Raw genomic sequence first — 15,524 nt, forward strand, 5'->3', positions numbered from 1 at the left:
GGTGATTCTCTGACCCTCAGCCTCCTGAATATCTGGGACTATAGGTGCATGCTGCCACATCCGGCTAATTTTTTTTATTTCTAGTAGACACAGGGTTTCACTATGCTGCCCAGGCTGGTCTCAAACTCCTGAACTCAAGCAATCTGCCCACTTCAGTCTCCCGGAGTGCTGGGATTATAGGTATGAGCCATTGTGTCTGGGCAGAAGATGACGTGTTCATTCAGGACTATTTCCATTGTTTTTTCCTTATAAAAGATAAGAAAATTAGACTAATACAGAGATTTTCTGAAAAAGACAAACTCTTCTCATAAAGGACAAGTTAATAAATATTTTACCCTTTAGAGAAACCATTTGGTCCCATTAAAACTACTCGATTCTGTCACTGTAGCAAGAAAGCAGCCACACATAAGTGAAAGGATATTGCTGTGTTCCAATAAAACTTTATTTACAAAAATAGACAGTGGGCCAGATTTAACTCGCAGGCCATAGTTTGCCAACTCTTAATGTAGAAAATAACTTATTTTTCCCCTTCTTATAGCATAGTATCTTCAGCTCATGGTTTGTGTGTGTGTACGTGTGTGTGTGTGTGTGTGCGTGTGTGTGTGTTATTTTTTTTGTTTGTTTTTGAGACAGAGTCTCTCTCTGTTGCCAGGCTTGAGTGCAGTGGCACAACCTTGGGTCACTGAAGTCTCTGCCTCCCAGGTTCAAGTGATTTTCCTGCCTCAGCCTCCCAAGTAGTTGGGATTATAGGCAAGAGTCACCACATCAGCTAATTTTTGTATTTTTCGTAGAGACAGGGTCTCACCATGTCAGTCTCAATCTCTTGACCTCGTGACCTGCTTGCCTCGGCCTCCCAAAGTGCTGGGATTACAGGCATGAGCCACCATGCCTGGCCCTCAGCTCATGTTTTATTTCAATGGATCATTAAGAAAACAGTGATATGCTAAATCACAAAGAACAAGGCTCTAAAGAAAGTCATCAGGTTACAGATCGCCGTTTCCTGAACTAACCAGTGCACAGAGAAGGTCCACAGCCTCCAACACAAGCTCCTGGTGTCCGATCCGCGTGACCCCCAGCTCCTCCAGATCCTGATGGGAAATCTGCAGCAGCTGCTCACCATTGATCTTCTCCCGTTCGAACTTGTGGACATATTGCTGCAGGCAGTCATCCAATCCTGCCAAAAACAACCAGAAGTCCCATTATTGTCATTTTGTTCCTTTACCCCCCACACCGCCCACAAGTCACATCAATCTCAGCAATCACCAATTATGCTGCCACTATCTGATTATGTATGTGAGGCATATTCCACCCAATGGGCACCTTTGCATGACATCACAAATCAGGTTTTCGAGTGCAGCTTAACATTCTCAAATGAGCCAGCATGATTTTATGATAGTCACCTTCTCATTCCCTGATAACTAAAGGAATAAACACCAAACCCCTGCTAATTTAAAATACAAATTATCTGGACCAGACATGCTGTCTGTTCGCTACATCCTTTTGGGACATCATCCCTCCCACCCTATGGAATCCCAGAGAGTTTGCCAGTCAAGACGCTTTGCCACAGTGGTTGGCAAGTGGCCAGGTTTCCCGCAGTGGTCTATACACCAGCCAATCATAGGTTTAGGGATGGACGTGTGACTCAAGTAGAACCAATTAAAATCTTCCTTGATATTTGATATGTGGACACAAGAACTGAGAAGCTCTTTCTTCCTTTCCAGTCAGAAGTCAAAAGATAAACCTTGGCAATGCTGGCAGTCATTTATCTCATCAGTTTCCTGAGAATAAATCCATCCAGAAAGAGAGAGAGAAAATGTCCCAATAATACCCTATATGCCCCTGGAGCTAACCTTGCTTTAAAAGATACTTCTAGCCCCCAGAATATTTCACTTAAATTTAAATACATTTCCTTTTTTAGATTAAGCTTGTTTGTGTTGAATCTCTGTCCCTTGCAACTGAAAAAGTCCTGAAAATACAGACTCTCTAAAGGAGAAGTTACCAGCAGTGGCACCACATAGAAAAGCATGCTAAATTGGTTCACTTATAGGAATATTTCCAGGTCAAATACTATGGCCAAAAGTGCTGTATTTTAAGGCTCACATAGAATGATTAAAATAAGTATGCCAGTAGAACCTGAAACTTCTTATTCCTGTACAAAGAACTTGTTTTAATAGTTTTACTGGAATAACATTTTACCCTGAATCAATTGATCTATTCAAGCGCAATAATAAAAGTCACCTTGGTGTTTTAAAAGACCAGAGTTACATAAACTCAATCCCAACACAAAGAATGAACACTCAATTTAACTGGAAAAGTATGTATAAAGCATGCTGCTGCCCTCTCCCCCCCAAACGCATGCACACACACACACGTACACATTTATTTCATTTAACCTTCACAAAGCCTGTGTCATGTGAGTATTTCTCTGGGCTAGAAAAGGCCCAGCACTTACTTTTTGTAACTCTAAAGTCTATGGATATTAAATCTGATATGTGAGGCTAAATTACACCTCTGCCCTAAAAATATTCACCATTTGCCTCCTAATAAGATATAGGAAGAAGACTAGTTTTCTGATTAAAAAAACAGTCTTAAATATAGGGAGAGGAAGTAATAAACAAAAATTTGGGAGTCTTAAATATAGGAAGAGGAAGTAATAAACAAAAATTATGACAACCATTTGGAACCAAACTCACCCTCCCTAAAATGACATCTGTCTAGTCCAGGGGCTCCATTTACACAGGAAGCGAGGTTGAGGATATTGATGTAAACCCAGCTCCACTCTGACAGCCTTGAGCTACAGGTGGCCTTCATGGCATGTGAGTCAGGCAGGCAGGGGAGGCCAGGTAAGTCAGCAGGTGTTAAGACTGACCCTACCTGAGCTGCACATGCAACCTAAACACCAGGACACCGAGAGTCAGTCATCTGCACGGGGGCATATCTGTAGCAGGCAACCGTGACAAGGGACAAGACTGAAGGATAGCCTCCTATTTTGTTCCCATTTTGCGGATGAAAGAATTAAGGCTCACAGGGGATACATAACCTGTCCACAGTCATGTAGCTGGTCAGATGCCTAGAGAAGAACTGATGCAGAAGAAAAGAGGTCAAATTCCAGTTAGGGTCTGTTGGACACAAGCCTCGCTCTTCTGCATTTTCTCGCAAACACGAGATTATAACCCACAGTTATAAAAATTATTCTCCAACAACTTCTTAAATCAGCAGTAAGGTCCAACTATAAGACAGTTATTAAAATAGAATTAAAGAATCTTACAGGAACTTAGAAGGTATTTCAGATCTCACTGAGTACAAAAAAAAGTTGGGAAAGTACAGATGAAAGAGAAATTACTGTGAAGTTTACCCAGAATCACTTAGCCAATTCTAAGCTGGCTCATGATCTTCTCTCTCTCAGGACACTGTCTTCCCTGGCCTACTTTTAAGGTTTAAAAATAATTTTTCGTTTTAATTTGTCACACAAGTTTGGGACAACTATGTTATATATTTAAAGCCTGTTATGGCTGTGTTGCCACAAAATCTGTATGTTACAGTTCTAACCCTCAGTACCCTGGAATGCATTTGGAGAGAGAATCTTTAAAGAAGGAATTAAGTTTAAATAACATCATTAAGGTGGGCTTAATCCATATGATTAGTGTCCTTATTAGAAGAGGAGACTGGTCGGGCATGGTGGCTCAATGCCTGTAATCCCAGCACTTTGGGAGGCCGAGGCAGGTGGATCACCTGAGGTCAGGAGCTCAAGACCAGCCTGACCAACATGGAGAAACTCCATCTCTACTAAAAATACAAAAATTAGCCAGGTGTGGTGGTGCATGTCTGTAATCCCAGCTACTCGGGAGGTTGAGGCAGGAGAATCACTTGAAACCGGGAGGCGGAGGTTGCAGTGAGTCGAGATTGCACCACTGCACTCCAGCCTGAGTGAGAAGAGCAAGATTCCATCTCAAAAAAAAAGAGAGAGAGAGAGAGAGAGATTAAGACACAGACACACACAGAAGAAAGATAAGTGATAACACAAAAAAGATGGTCATCTGTAAACCAAGGAGAGAAGGCTTGGTTTACAAGCCCTGCTGACACCTCAGTCTCAGACTTCCAGCCTCCAGAATGGTGATGAGATAAACTTCCGTTGTTCTAGCCTCCCAGCCTATGGAACTTTGTGATGGCAGCCCAAGCAACCCAATACAAATATAACAACATTTTCTTTCATATTCATCCACACGTGATAGACTTTCTTAAAATAAACAAGGCCCAGGGACCAATGGAACAGGTGATATGTACTGTGCTAAACAAGCTCACTGCTCATAATACAAAACATAACATTGAGACATCATTTTCATGTACAGGATAAATCAGTCCATTCAAACTAAAGCGAAAAAGTATATTGGATGTTCCTTAAGCTTCATTCCTGAATGCTAAGGAGAAATAAAGATGAGGCCAGATCATTTCTCTGTTAATTAACTGAAAAATTCATGGAAGAAGTTGGATTTCAGAAGTAGCTTTAGAACTGTAAGGAAATATTTGGAGCACTGAAAAGGTTTAGATGGAAGGAATGGTGAGGGTTCTGGACAGCGTTCAGGCTACAAATGATTAGAAATTGAGAACTGAAGAATACAGAGCATTTCTCTGAGAAACTGACCAGAATCGCCTTGAGGATTCTGAGAGACTATAAGCATTGTACCTGAAATAATCACAAGTTTCCTGAGATGTAGAATTATCAAGCAGAAACATCACTTTACTGCCCACATAAGAATAGAATCAATTGTGGCTTCAAGACTTTGTCCTCAAGGCACCCATATATTGAGTATGTTAGGTTTTAAATAGTGTTGCCCCCTAGAGTTTTATTATTCCAATACATTGTGACCTATTGTTCAGCCTTCCTATTGTTCAGAATACAATTAAACATTTATAAACAGCTAAATTAAACTATTATGCAGTCCCACAAAGGAGGGGAAAGCCTCCATTTCTAGTAAACTGATCTAATAGTCTTAGAATTTGCAATAAACCGTACTCTTTTACTTGTTTGTCAAATGGATCTATCTGTCAGTTTCTTGCTTCAAGCAATTTACAGAAAGTCTAGCAGGACCAAGAGAAACACATAATTCAGTAAAATTAGATTAAACACATTCCATTTACACAAATTAAACACATAATTAAATGCAAAGGAAAAAGAGAAGAAATTCTCACAGAACAGGAGTCACAGGACCCAGACCTCCTCTATTGTCACGAAATCTGGCTGCATAGAATCCTACAACTTCAAGAAAATCCCAAATGCAAGATGAAAACACACACACACACACACACACACACACACACACACACACACGGTTAAGAGTCCTCAATCCAATACCAGTCTCCCTTCTGACTGGGTAACCTGGGGCAAGTTACTCAGCTGTCTCATTCGTAAAATGAGAATACTAATACTACCCACTACATAGAACTGTAATGAAAATTTAATGTTAATGTTTATAAAGAGCTTAAAACACCATGAAGCACATAGTAAATACTGTGTAAATTCAGTTAAATTTTAAAACGTGATTTATTCAGGTCCTCAGTTTTCTAAATTTTCAGAATAAAAGTTAGTGGCTGGGCATGCTGGCTTACTCCTATAATCCTAGCACTTTGGGAAGCCAAAGCAAAAGGACCACTTGAGGCCAGAAATTTGAGACCAGCCTGGACAACACAGCAAGACCCCATCTTTATTAACAGTGGCATGATCATAGCTCACTGCAGCCTTGAACACCTGGGCTCAAGTGATGCTCCTGCCTTAGCTGGGGCTATAGGTGTGTGCCACTGCACTCAACTAATTTTTTATTTTTTGTAGAAATGGGGTCTCCCTATGTTGCCCAGGCTGGTCACGAACTCCTAAGCTCAAGCGATCTTCCTGCCTTAGTCTCCCAAAGTGCTAGGATTACAGGTGCAAGCCACTGCCCCGGCAGAAAAAAAAAAAATTAATAATTTTTTTTTGAAAGAGAATAAAAGTTGCTAAAGAGACAGAGAAACTCCCAAATGCTTAGGTAGCCATGTTATTACCTTTCACAGAAAGTGCTCCCAAATGTGAGAAAAATTTATGATTTGTATCAGAATATAAGCACCATGAAGTAGAGACTTTGTTCATGGGCAAAGAGCTCCACATAAATATTAACACCACACCAATGCACAAAAGTCATCTGCTTTCTTCTTTTTTGAGATGGAGTTTCATTCTTGTCAATTCTCCTGCCTCACTCCCAAGTAGCTGGGGTTATAGGCATGAGCCACAATGCCCAGTTAATTTTTGTATTTTTAGTAGAGATGGGGTTTTGCCATTTTGGCCAGGCTGGTCTCGAACTCCTGACCTCAAGCAATCCACCTGACTCGTCCTCCCCAAAGTGCTGGGATTATAGGGAGCTACCACGCCTAGCCTGCTTTTATTTTCTTATGCAAATAAGCAACTGAAGGTAAAGGATTGTGATATCAGTTATAGATACTTGCTGTACATTTCAACATTTAAAGATTAAAGGAGATCGTTTCTACATAAAGAGAAATATCATAAACAAAATAAAACGCCAAGCCTTTCAGTATCAGTCTTTGACAAGATACCTGCCTTGTACTAAGAATTAATTTTTATGAACAAATTAATCTCCCCTGAGTGCCTAAGTGTAGAAAGGATTATGTGCACGGCCAGGCGTGGTGGCTCACGCCTGTAATCCCAGCACTTTGGGAGGCTGAGGCAGGTGGATCACGAGGTCAGGAGTTCAACACCAGCCTGGCCAAGAGGGTGAAACCCTGTCTCTACTAGAAATACAAAAAAAAAAAATTAGCCAGGCATGGTGGCGAGTGCCTGTAATCCCAGCTACTCGGGAGGCTGATGCAGAGAACTGCTTGAACCCAGGAGGCGGAGATTGCAGTGAGCCGAGATAGCGCCATTGCACTCCAGCCTGCATGACAGAGCCACACTCCGTCTCCAAAAAAAAAAGAAAGAAAGGATTATGCATATGAAGATTAAGAAGTTAGAGTAAATGCCCCAATGCAAACAAAACAAAACACAACTATGGCTATTCTCATTTTCTGTAAAAGAGTAAAATCAGACCATGAAAACTAGTCCCAGAAAGCAAATAGTTATCATGACTTAAGTGGAAAGTATCCCAGAGACCACACCCTCTGTGGGTTTGCTTCCAGCTTGGCAAGCTCAAGTCAGCAGAAGCTACAATTCTACAAATACAGGAGTGCAGAGTGGTTCTTCCAGCATTTTGCATTAAGTACTTTTGCTTGAGTTGGGTTTTGTGCTTTTAGGTTGTTTTTTGTTTTCCGGGTTTTTTTTTTTTTTTTAATGATTAAATTCAGAAATCACTTTAGCTAAAGGTTGCAGACTCTCATCTCACTCAAGACTTTTAAGGATCACAAGTGATATATGCCAGGCATGGTGGATCACATCTGTGATCCCGGCACGTGAGGAGGCCAAGGCAGGTGGATCACTTGAGGTCAGGAGTTCAAGACCAGCGTGGCCAACATGGTGAAATCTTGTCTCTACTAAAAATACTACTACTAATAATAATAATAACTGGGTGTGATGGTGGGCACCTATATTCCCATCTACTGAGGAGGCTGAAGCAGGAGAATCACTTGAACCCAAGAGGCAGAGGCTGCAGTAAGCCGAAATCATCCCATTGTACTCTAGCTTAGGCAACAAGAATGAAACTCTGTCTCAAAAAAAAAAAAAAAAAAAAGTGACATGTGACACAAAAACTTGACTCCAACAGGATTTTGGGAGGCTATGTTATTCCATGGGGAGAATCGTCACAGACTCACAAATTCGATTTAATTCAACAAACTTTATGAAGCAGTTACTATACGTAAGACAGGTAAGACCGTCTCTACTGGGAATCGACCTCCACTACAAAGGAGACAGGGGTTCAGGGGTAGGTCAGTTTATTATTATCTGGACCAGAGGAAGGAAACAAGATTTGGGTGGTACATTGACACCTGACCACAATATTCTCAGAATTCCCAATACTTTGAAAAACATTAAATGGTGCAGACCTGACATCAAAACTCCTTAGCCTTCCCGACACGCTGACACTGCTGTCCAACATAGTACAGCTTCCCCCAAACGTGACATCTTGCTAAGAATGAAAAAGGCAGTTTTCAAACAGAAGTGTGACATGTTTTGACTTCTATGTGAGCACAGTGTGATTAATAGAGGGGGCAAGGCTGATGCTAGGGCACGCCAAAAGCCAGAAAGGTGGTCTACTGGTAGGCCTCCGAGTGCCCTTTCATGAGATCAGTCACCCAGTTATATCACTTGGAAATGCCTTTCTTCTGTCACTCTAGTTTTGTTGATGTCTGTAGGCCTTAATTTTCAGAACTAGTTGATACAGGGTTGACTTAAGTATAGCAATTTGAGGTTGTTTAATAATCCTATGTTTGAAATCCAGGAGTGGGCCGGACGCAGTGGCTCATACCTGTAATCCCAACACTTTGGGATACCAAGGTGGGTGGATCACCTGAGGTCAGGAATTTGAGACTGGCCTGGCCAACATGGTGAAACCCCGGCTCTACTAAAAATATAAATATTAGCTGGGTGTGGTGGCGCACTCCTGTAATCCCAGCTTCAGGCGTTCTCTGCATTCTGTTCTGTCATTTGTCTCTGAAGAGTATCCCTTCAACATGTCCTCTTCTGCTCGTGGTCACTGTCACAGCTGAACTTATCTCTTGCTCGGATTTCTACAATAACCTAGAAAGTGCTTGGTCCCTTCTTCCTCTTAATTCATCCTCTATCATTCCATCTAAGCAAAACCATCCTGTCCTTTACAGATCCCAGTCCATTAGCTCAACACAGCATCTCAAGCCCCTTGGGGCCCATTCTCTTCCAAACCTCCCTGCAGTCCCACCGTCCTGTAACTCATCCTACTGGTGAGGACACAGTAAGCACCTGTTATGCTGAGTTTCTCAGAAAGTAACAAAAATGTCACTCACAGGTTGGCAAAAACAGCACCCAGGCAATCCCACCAGCTGCCTGTTTCTGCAAAGTCTGAATGGAACACGGCCATGACTCCTTGGTTTATGGATTGTCCCTGGCTGCTTCTGTGCTACAATGGCTGAGTTGATTGGCTGTGACAGAGACCGGCTGGCCCACAAAGCCTCAAATATTTACTCCCTGGCCCAGGTGTATGGACCCTTGGTCTAACTGACAGCAGTGATGAGTAGAAAGTGATGGTGACATCTGCCGAACAGAAAGAGACTCCACCGGTCTCATCTGGAACTAAGGGAACGTGAGTTTTTCTTTTTTGGGTTGTATTTTTTAAAAAATCATTTCATATAGTTACACTGAATTTAAAAGCATAGAAAAATGTTACCTTCCCTCCCACAATGAAAGACCTGAATGCTTTAGGAGATTCCTTACAACTTTTTAGCCACTTTATTTTCTTTTGGTCAGTTCTCTTGAGGCATAATTTATATACATTAAAAGTCACCAATTTCCAGTGTACAACTCAATGAGCTTTGAAAAATATGCAGTCATGCAACTACACTATAATCAGGATACAAACATTTCTATCGCCCCCCCAAGGAAAGCTCCCTCGGGCCCCTTTGCTGTCCACTCCCTCCCACAGCCCCATCCCCAGCAGCCACCAATCTGATTTCTACCGAAATGAGCCCAATTTCTCCTCCTGGCTGTATTCCCTGTCCTGCCTGAGTCACTCTGGCTAAACCACTTCATTCTGTTCTCAGGCTCCCCGTCGGTGGATTAGCATGCTTCGATTAGAACTGACACCCATGCACACTACTAATTGCAGCTCTGATTTTATCAGCCATCCTTCGAGGCTTATGGTTAAATTTAATTTGAAGAAAGGGGACCGTGATGAAACACAATGTCTGAAAACTGGATTGGAAAGCTGCAGCGTTTCTTCCAGGTCTAAAAATCCATGCTTCTGACTATGTCTGAGCTACTTTTAGAAGTTACCTTTACTTACAAGAGCAGAGCATGAAAAAGGAAATAAGCTGCCCAGAAAATTAAATCCTAAACATCCTCAAAGTTCCAAAAGAAAAAAAAAAAGGAAGAGAAAGGGAAAAAGAGAGAAAAAGAATAAAGAAAGAGAGAAAACAGAGAGAAAGAGAGAAAGAAAGGAAGAGAAGGAAGGGAGGGAGGGAGCGAGGGAGGGAGTAAGGGAGGGAGGGAGGGAGGTGGGCAGGGGAGGGGAAAAATAAAGGAAGAGAAAAACTAGCAAACGAATGAACTTGTTCTTGAGAAAAACCATATAAAAATGATGTATGGAAGTCAGGGTTTTGACCCTGATCAGAGCTGTGAGCTGGGATTGCTGCTCCCTTGGAAGCAGGGGCCATGTGAAATCCAAACACATGATAAAGATCCAGCCACCAAGAACCCTTGGAAGTCCAATTAAGAACCATCGAAGTTCTTTCACTTTGTTTCTGGAATGGAATGACTGATTTTAAAGACAAGGGACACCCCACTGGCCATTTCTCAGGGTACCAAGCTGAAGGAACAGTAACGCTGAAGAGAAAATAAAAGTTTAGATTCTTACCCATTTGGGAAAATCTGACCTACACCTTGCTGAAGAGCTACCAAATATGTTAGTAATGAACCCACAGCTTCAATTTCCTACAAAAGGCAAAAACAAGTGGAATGGAAGGACAGTCTACCCTAAAGCGCTTTCTTGTTCCCAGAGCAAACTCAACTTTCTCAGAAAACATGACCAAGAAACAGTGAAACTTTGAGTTTCATGATGTAAGTAGAAGACATACTGTTTAAACAAAACTTGGAACTAGCAAACACATCCATGCCAGGATAATTTAAGAAAGTAAAAATAGAAGGAATACCTTAGCTCAAGGATTCAAGTTAACCAGAAAACAACAGTCAGACGAGCTGCCCTCATTTGACATTTCTGAATGGATAAGTAATGTGTCCCAGCTGAAAATTGTAACCAGGAACCTCTGGCTCCCAAGTTGTAGGGCTCCCAGGCTTACACTGCTCCAACCCCACCAGATTCTCTACAACTTCCAACCATTGTGAAAGGGCCCCAGCCTGGCCCCTTCCCGGGACCCAGAGCTGCTGAACAAAGTCTAGCCATAGAGGAAGAAGTGCCCAGAGCAGGGATAGAACAGAAGTTGGTACTGAAAAGAACAGAAGTGGCCGGGCGTAGTGGCTCACGCCTGTAATCCCAGTACTTTGGGAGGCCGAGGCGGGAGGATCATGAGATCAAGAGATCAAGAGCATCCTGGTCAACATGGTGAAACCCTGTCTCTACTAAAAACATAAAAATTGGCCAGGTGTGGTGGCACGTGCCTGCAGTCCCAGCTACTCGGGAGGCTGAGACGGGAGAATTGCTTGAACCTGGGAGATAGAGGTTGCAGTGAACTGAAATCATGCCGCTGCACTCCAGCATGGGCAACAGGGCAAGACTCCGTCTCAAAAAAAAAAAAAAAAGAACAGAACGGAAGTTAGTATTGAGTTAGTATTGTCTGAAAGCACTTTTGGAGGGAGGAATTTATGCTGATTTTTGTGATCAACTGAAGAGATCATCAAAATTCAGAATATAACGGCAGCCCTCAGTGTTCTGCTGTGAATCCTCTTCCCTTACTCCTCCCTCAAAAAAAATAAATGTATGAAGAACTTGAAAGATAATGCTGAGGGCAGGGAAGAAACACAGCACTGACTTGTAAGTTTGAAGTTGTGCGTACGAGCGTGTGTGTGTATAAACATAGACCTAAATCTCACAGCAGACGTTAAAAATGCAAAATGAAAGATTCTAAAGACAAAAACACAATTGTGGAGATGAACAGAAAGCCTGCAGCAATACTCTGGTAAAACACGCACTTTCCAAGGCTGATTCTTGTAATTCAATAACCAAACCACTGTATCCAATTTGGTAACAGACCTTGGACCAAACAAGGGGAGGGGAGAAGCCACATGTGAAACGGAAGAAAGGAATGCACTTTACCCAGGAGGCTGTACTCTGCCTTCTCTAGCGCAGCTTACTTTGCCAAAACTGTAAATTCGATTTGGTCTAAAAACCAAACACTGGCAAAGCCATTGTCATTGGCATGCTTAACCAAGGGTAGAATTAACTAGTTCCCCTGCCACACAATAACTTTATGTGTACAGCACTGGGGAGAACCAACTCAGCACAGACGCGTGCAAGTGGCCACAGCAGCCGCACCCACTGCTTTGGTGTCAAGTCGGCCAAGTTCTGCTGCATGGAGGTGAACACATCCATCACTTCTTCTCCACCTGAGCCATCAGGATTTGCATGGAAAAACCATTCAGCCAACCCGCTCCCAACACTGCCATCATCATTTCAAAGTGCATGGACCAAACAGCCAGGCCCTGTATTACATTAAGCCCCTGCATGCATAGGGCGTGGCTCATGGATCCCTGCGGAGACCCCATGGAGGGGGCTGGCCAGGTTACCATCATCTCTGGTTTATTGATGAGGAAAGCAAATCCCAGAGTCTATCAGGAAAAAGGCAAAGCTAAGACAGAACCCGGTCCTCAACTGGGCACCCAGATCCTTATGGGGCCTGAGGTGATCGATGAAGAAATAAACAGCAGGGAAGACAACTTAATTAAGTACATTAATGTCCAGAACTTCTAATACTGACCACCTACTATGTTTTTGGCACCATGTGATGCATTGTGGAAATGACATCATTTACAGTTGCTGTTCAAGCAGCTGAAGATTAAACAGTTGTAAACCAAGCAAGAAGAAGCTATATGCCAACTATACACGCCAGGAGACGCAGTAGGGCCTGTGGAGCCAGATGGCCAAGATTCAGCTCTGCCACTTTCCAGCTGTGTGACCTTGTGCAAGTTACTTAACCTCTCTGTGCCTCACTTTCCTCGTCTACAAAATGGAGAGGACAGCAGTCCCTACATCTCATGGGATTAATCGGATGATTAAAAGTGTTAAAATGTGTAAATGAGTTAAAATTCTTAAAGCACTTACAAAAATTGCTAAGTCTATAGTAAGTGCTATTATTTAAAAAAATGAAAGAAAGTGGGAATCAGAGAGCTTTTAAGTAACTGGCCCAAAGTTGCATAACCACTAATAAGCAGGGTCAGAATTTAAAGCCATTTCCCAGAACTGCCAAAGGGGAGCATGAACCTAGTGTGGGCTTGGGAGATTTGGAGGTTTGATGGCAGGAATCTGACATTCTCTGCAACTGATGCCTTTGACTGCCTGAAGTGGCAGGAGTTGAAGGCAGGAGGGGGTGCTCCAATACAGGGAGGCTGGAAAAGAGACAAAACAGCTGGGGACAGCCACCTGGGACGATGGAGCAGGTTTGCAGGCAGCATGGAAGTTTTTCTAGAATGTTTTAAGAGCAGCTTTGTTGAGACATAATGCATATACCATACAATTTGCCTATTTAAAGTAACAGTCGATGGGTTTTAGAATATCCACAGAGCCGTGCAGCCCTAACCACAATCCATTTTAGAATTTTTAACACTCCCCACCGAAGAAAAGTCTGTACCCATTAGAAGTCCCTCCCCACCGAGCCCATCCCTCAACCCTGAGCAACCACTAATCTACTTTTTGTCTCTATGGATTAGCCTGGATGTTTCACATAATGGATTCTGCACATTTCACATAAACAGAATCATATAGTATGTGGTTTTGTGTGATTGGCTTCTTTCACTTAGTATCATGTTGTTGAGATTTCTTAAAGCCTTCTTAAGACACAACTTCAATGTCCTTCTCTTGCTCCAAGCCCTGCTGGCTTCGGACTGCACTTGAGATAAAATCTACAGCCAAAAAAGTCCAGTGTGATCTTCCCGGAGGCATCTCCGGCCACATTCTCCCCTAACCACTATGCTGGATGCTGGCCAAGCACCTCAGGCTCCTATCTCCAGGCCTTTCCCTGTGAGGTCCCATCTACCTAGAATGTTCTCACCAACTTGGGGCTCAGTCTCAGCTCCCTTCACCTCCATGGGGAAGCTTCCACTGACTGTGGTATACGAAGGAGCCCAGCACTCCTATTATTCGCTATTCCCTCCACAAGGCTTTCCAAACCTGTGACTGTTCATGTGCTCATTATGCTGCAGTGACCCCCCTGCCTCCCTGCCACAGAGGGCCAGGGCCATGTATGTCTGCATTATTTACCATTTCGCATGTGCACTGTCCAGCAAAAAGGAAGCACTTAGGGATTGACTGGTTGAATGAAAGTGAATAAAAGGAAGGAAGAGTCCAGCTGAGGCTGAAGACCGCAGTTTGGAGACGTGTAAATCAATAAATTTGTATAATTTTCCCCCACCCTGTCAGTATTCTTTTGGTTGAACCTGTCTGACCCTCACCTTCTCACCTTTCTTTCATACACACATCACCAAATATGTATTATGCAACCTCAGGCACAAGGGCTGGGGGTGTTCACCGGGGGAAGTGAGAAAGAGAAGGTCCCAATCCTTACAGCCTGCAGTGCGGCAGGGGAAGAATCCTTCAAGTTCTTCAACACAAAATTCCCACAGCTTTGCCATACCCATGGCTTCACAGGACATCAGTCCTGGTTACCAGAATGACTTCACTGAAGCTTTCTCTTGTTCTCCAGAAAACCCAGTTTTTACTACACGCTAGGGGCCAAATAACATTCCCCAGATCCCATGCTGCTTGATCAATCTCTAGAGTCCTCTCATCTTACAGAGTCACCTGTTTGCTGTGCTGGGGAAAGAGTTTCTAGGCCTGTGGCTCTGACTCTCACGAGCTAAGTGACCTCAATCAGATCACTTGGCCTCTACACCACTGTGTAAAATGCAGGGGCTAGCAAGGTGAATTTCTATGATTCTGTACATCTTAAGGTGCTATCTTCTTTCCCATCTTCAATCTAATCTGGCACCACCTTCATGACAAAACCCTGATTTAGCAGAAAGCCCTGTAATAGCAAACAAACTCCCATTGGCAGGGCAGGTAATTGGCACTATTCGTGTACAGTTAACTGACATGTGCAAAAGTAGTGTTTCTGAGCTGAAAACATAAGATCTTACAAGCCCAGATTAGAGAAGAATTGTAAAGCACTGTTATACTTCTTGGTTTTGTTTCACGCCTAATAAAATAGAGTTGTGCACATCATGCATCTGATATGCAGAAAACCAGCTCCTGGGTTGGCTCCGCTGGGACTGACTGTTAGAAGGGAGGGTGAAAGCCTCCCTGTGATCATGGCACATGGTCACAGCAGGGACAGCAGTGCCCCCTCTGCTGTCCTTCCCACAGAGGGCAAGGGCAGGCAATGCCATAGAGGTCTTCAAAAGAAAAAAAAAATTCTACTCTCAGAAACATTCACACTAACACGCAATACACGTCGTGGATTTAAGAAGCACACACAAGAAAGTCAAAGGCCTCAGTTAGCCCTAAAGCCCAGGCCATCAGTGCGCTCTCAAGAGTGACGTCGTAGCACAGGAGGGAGAGAACAGGGGAAGACCTCAAAGTGGCCTGTGTTCCGTGAATAAACACAAGTGTATCCATCTTCAGATCTGCAAAATTGACAGCTTAAATAAAATTCTAAAGTCTTTAGCACAAAACACAATAGGGTCAATC

At 43.0% G+C, this 15,524-nt stretch overlaps 1 protein-coding gene across 1 annotated transcript in view; it reads right to left on the reverse strand.

Moving 5' to 3' along the window:
• The window catches only part of CNKSR3 (CNKSR family member 3), a 111,335-nt gene that overhangs the window by 43,877 nt on the left and 51,934 nt on the right, over positions 1-15,524 (reverse strand). The window contains exon 2 of the mRNA XM_008995290.4: positions 1,011-1,174. Within this exon, the coding sequence (XP_008993538.2) occupies positions 1,011-1,174 (164 nt within the window). The remainder of the gene's footprint in view (positions 1-1,010; positions 1,175-15,524) is intronic.

This window comes from Callithrix jacchus, chromosome 4 (genome assembly GCF_049354715.1).
Source record: "Callithrix jacchus isolate 240 chromosome 4, calJac240_pri, whole genome shotgun sequence".
Classification (NCBI taxonomy): Eukaryota; Metazoa; Chordata; class Mammalia; order Primates; family Cebidae; genus Callithrix; species Callithrix jacchus.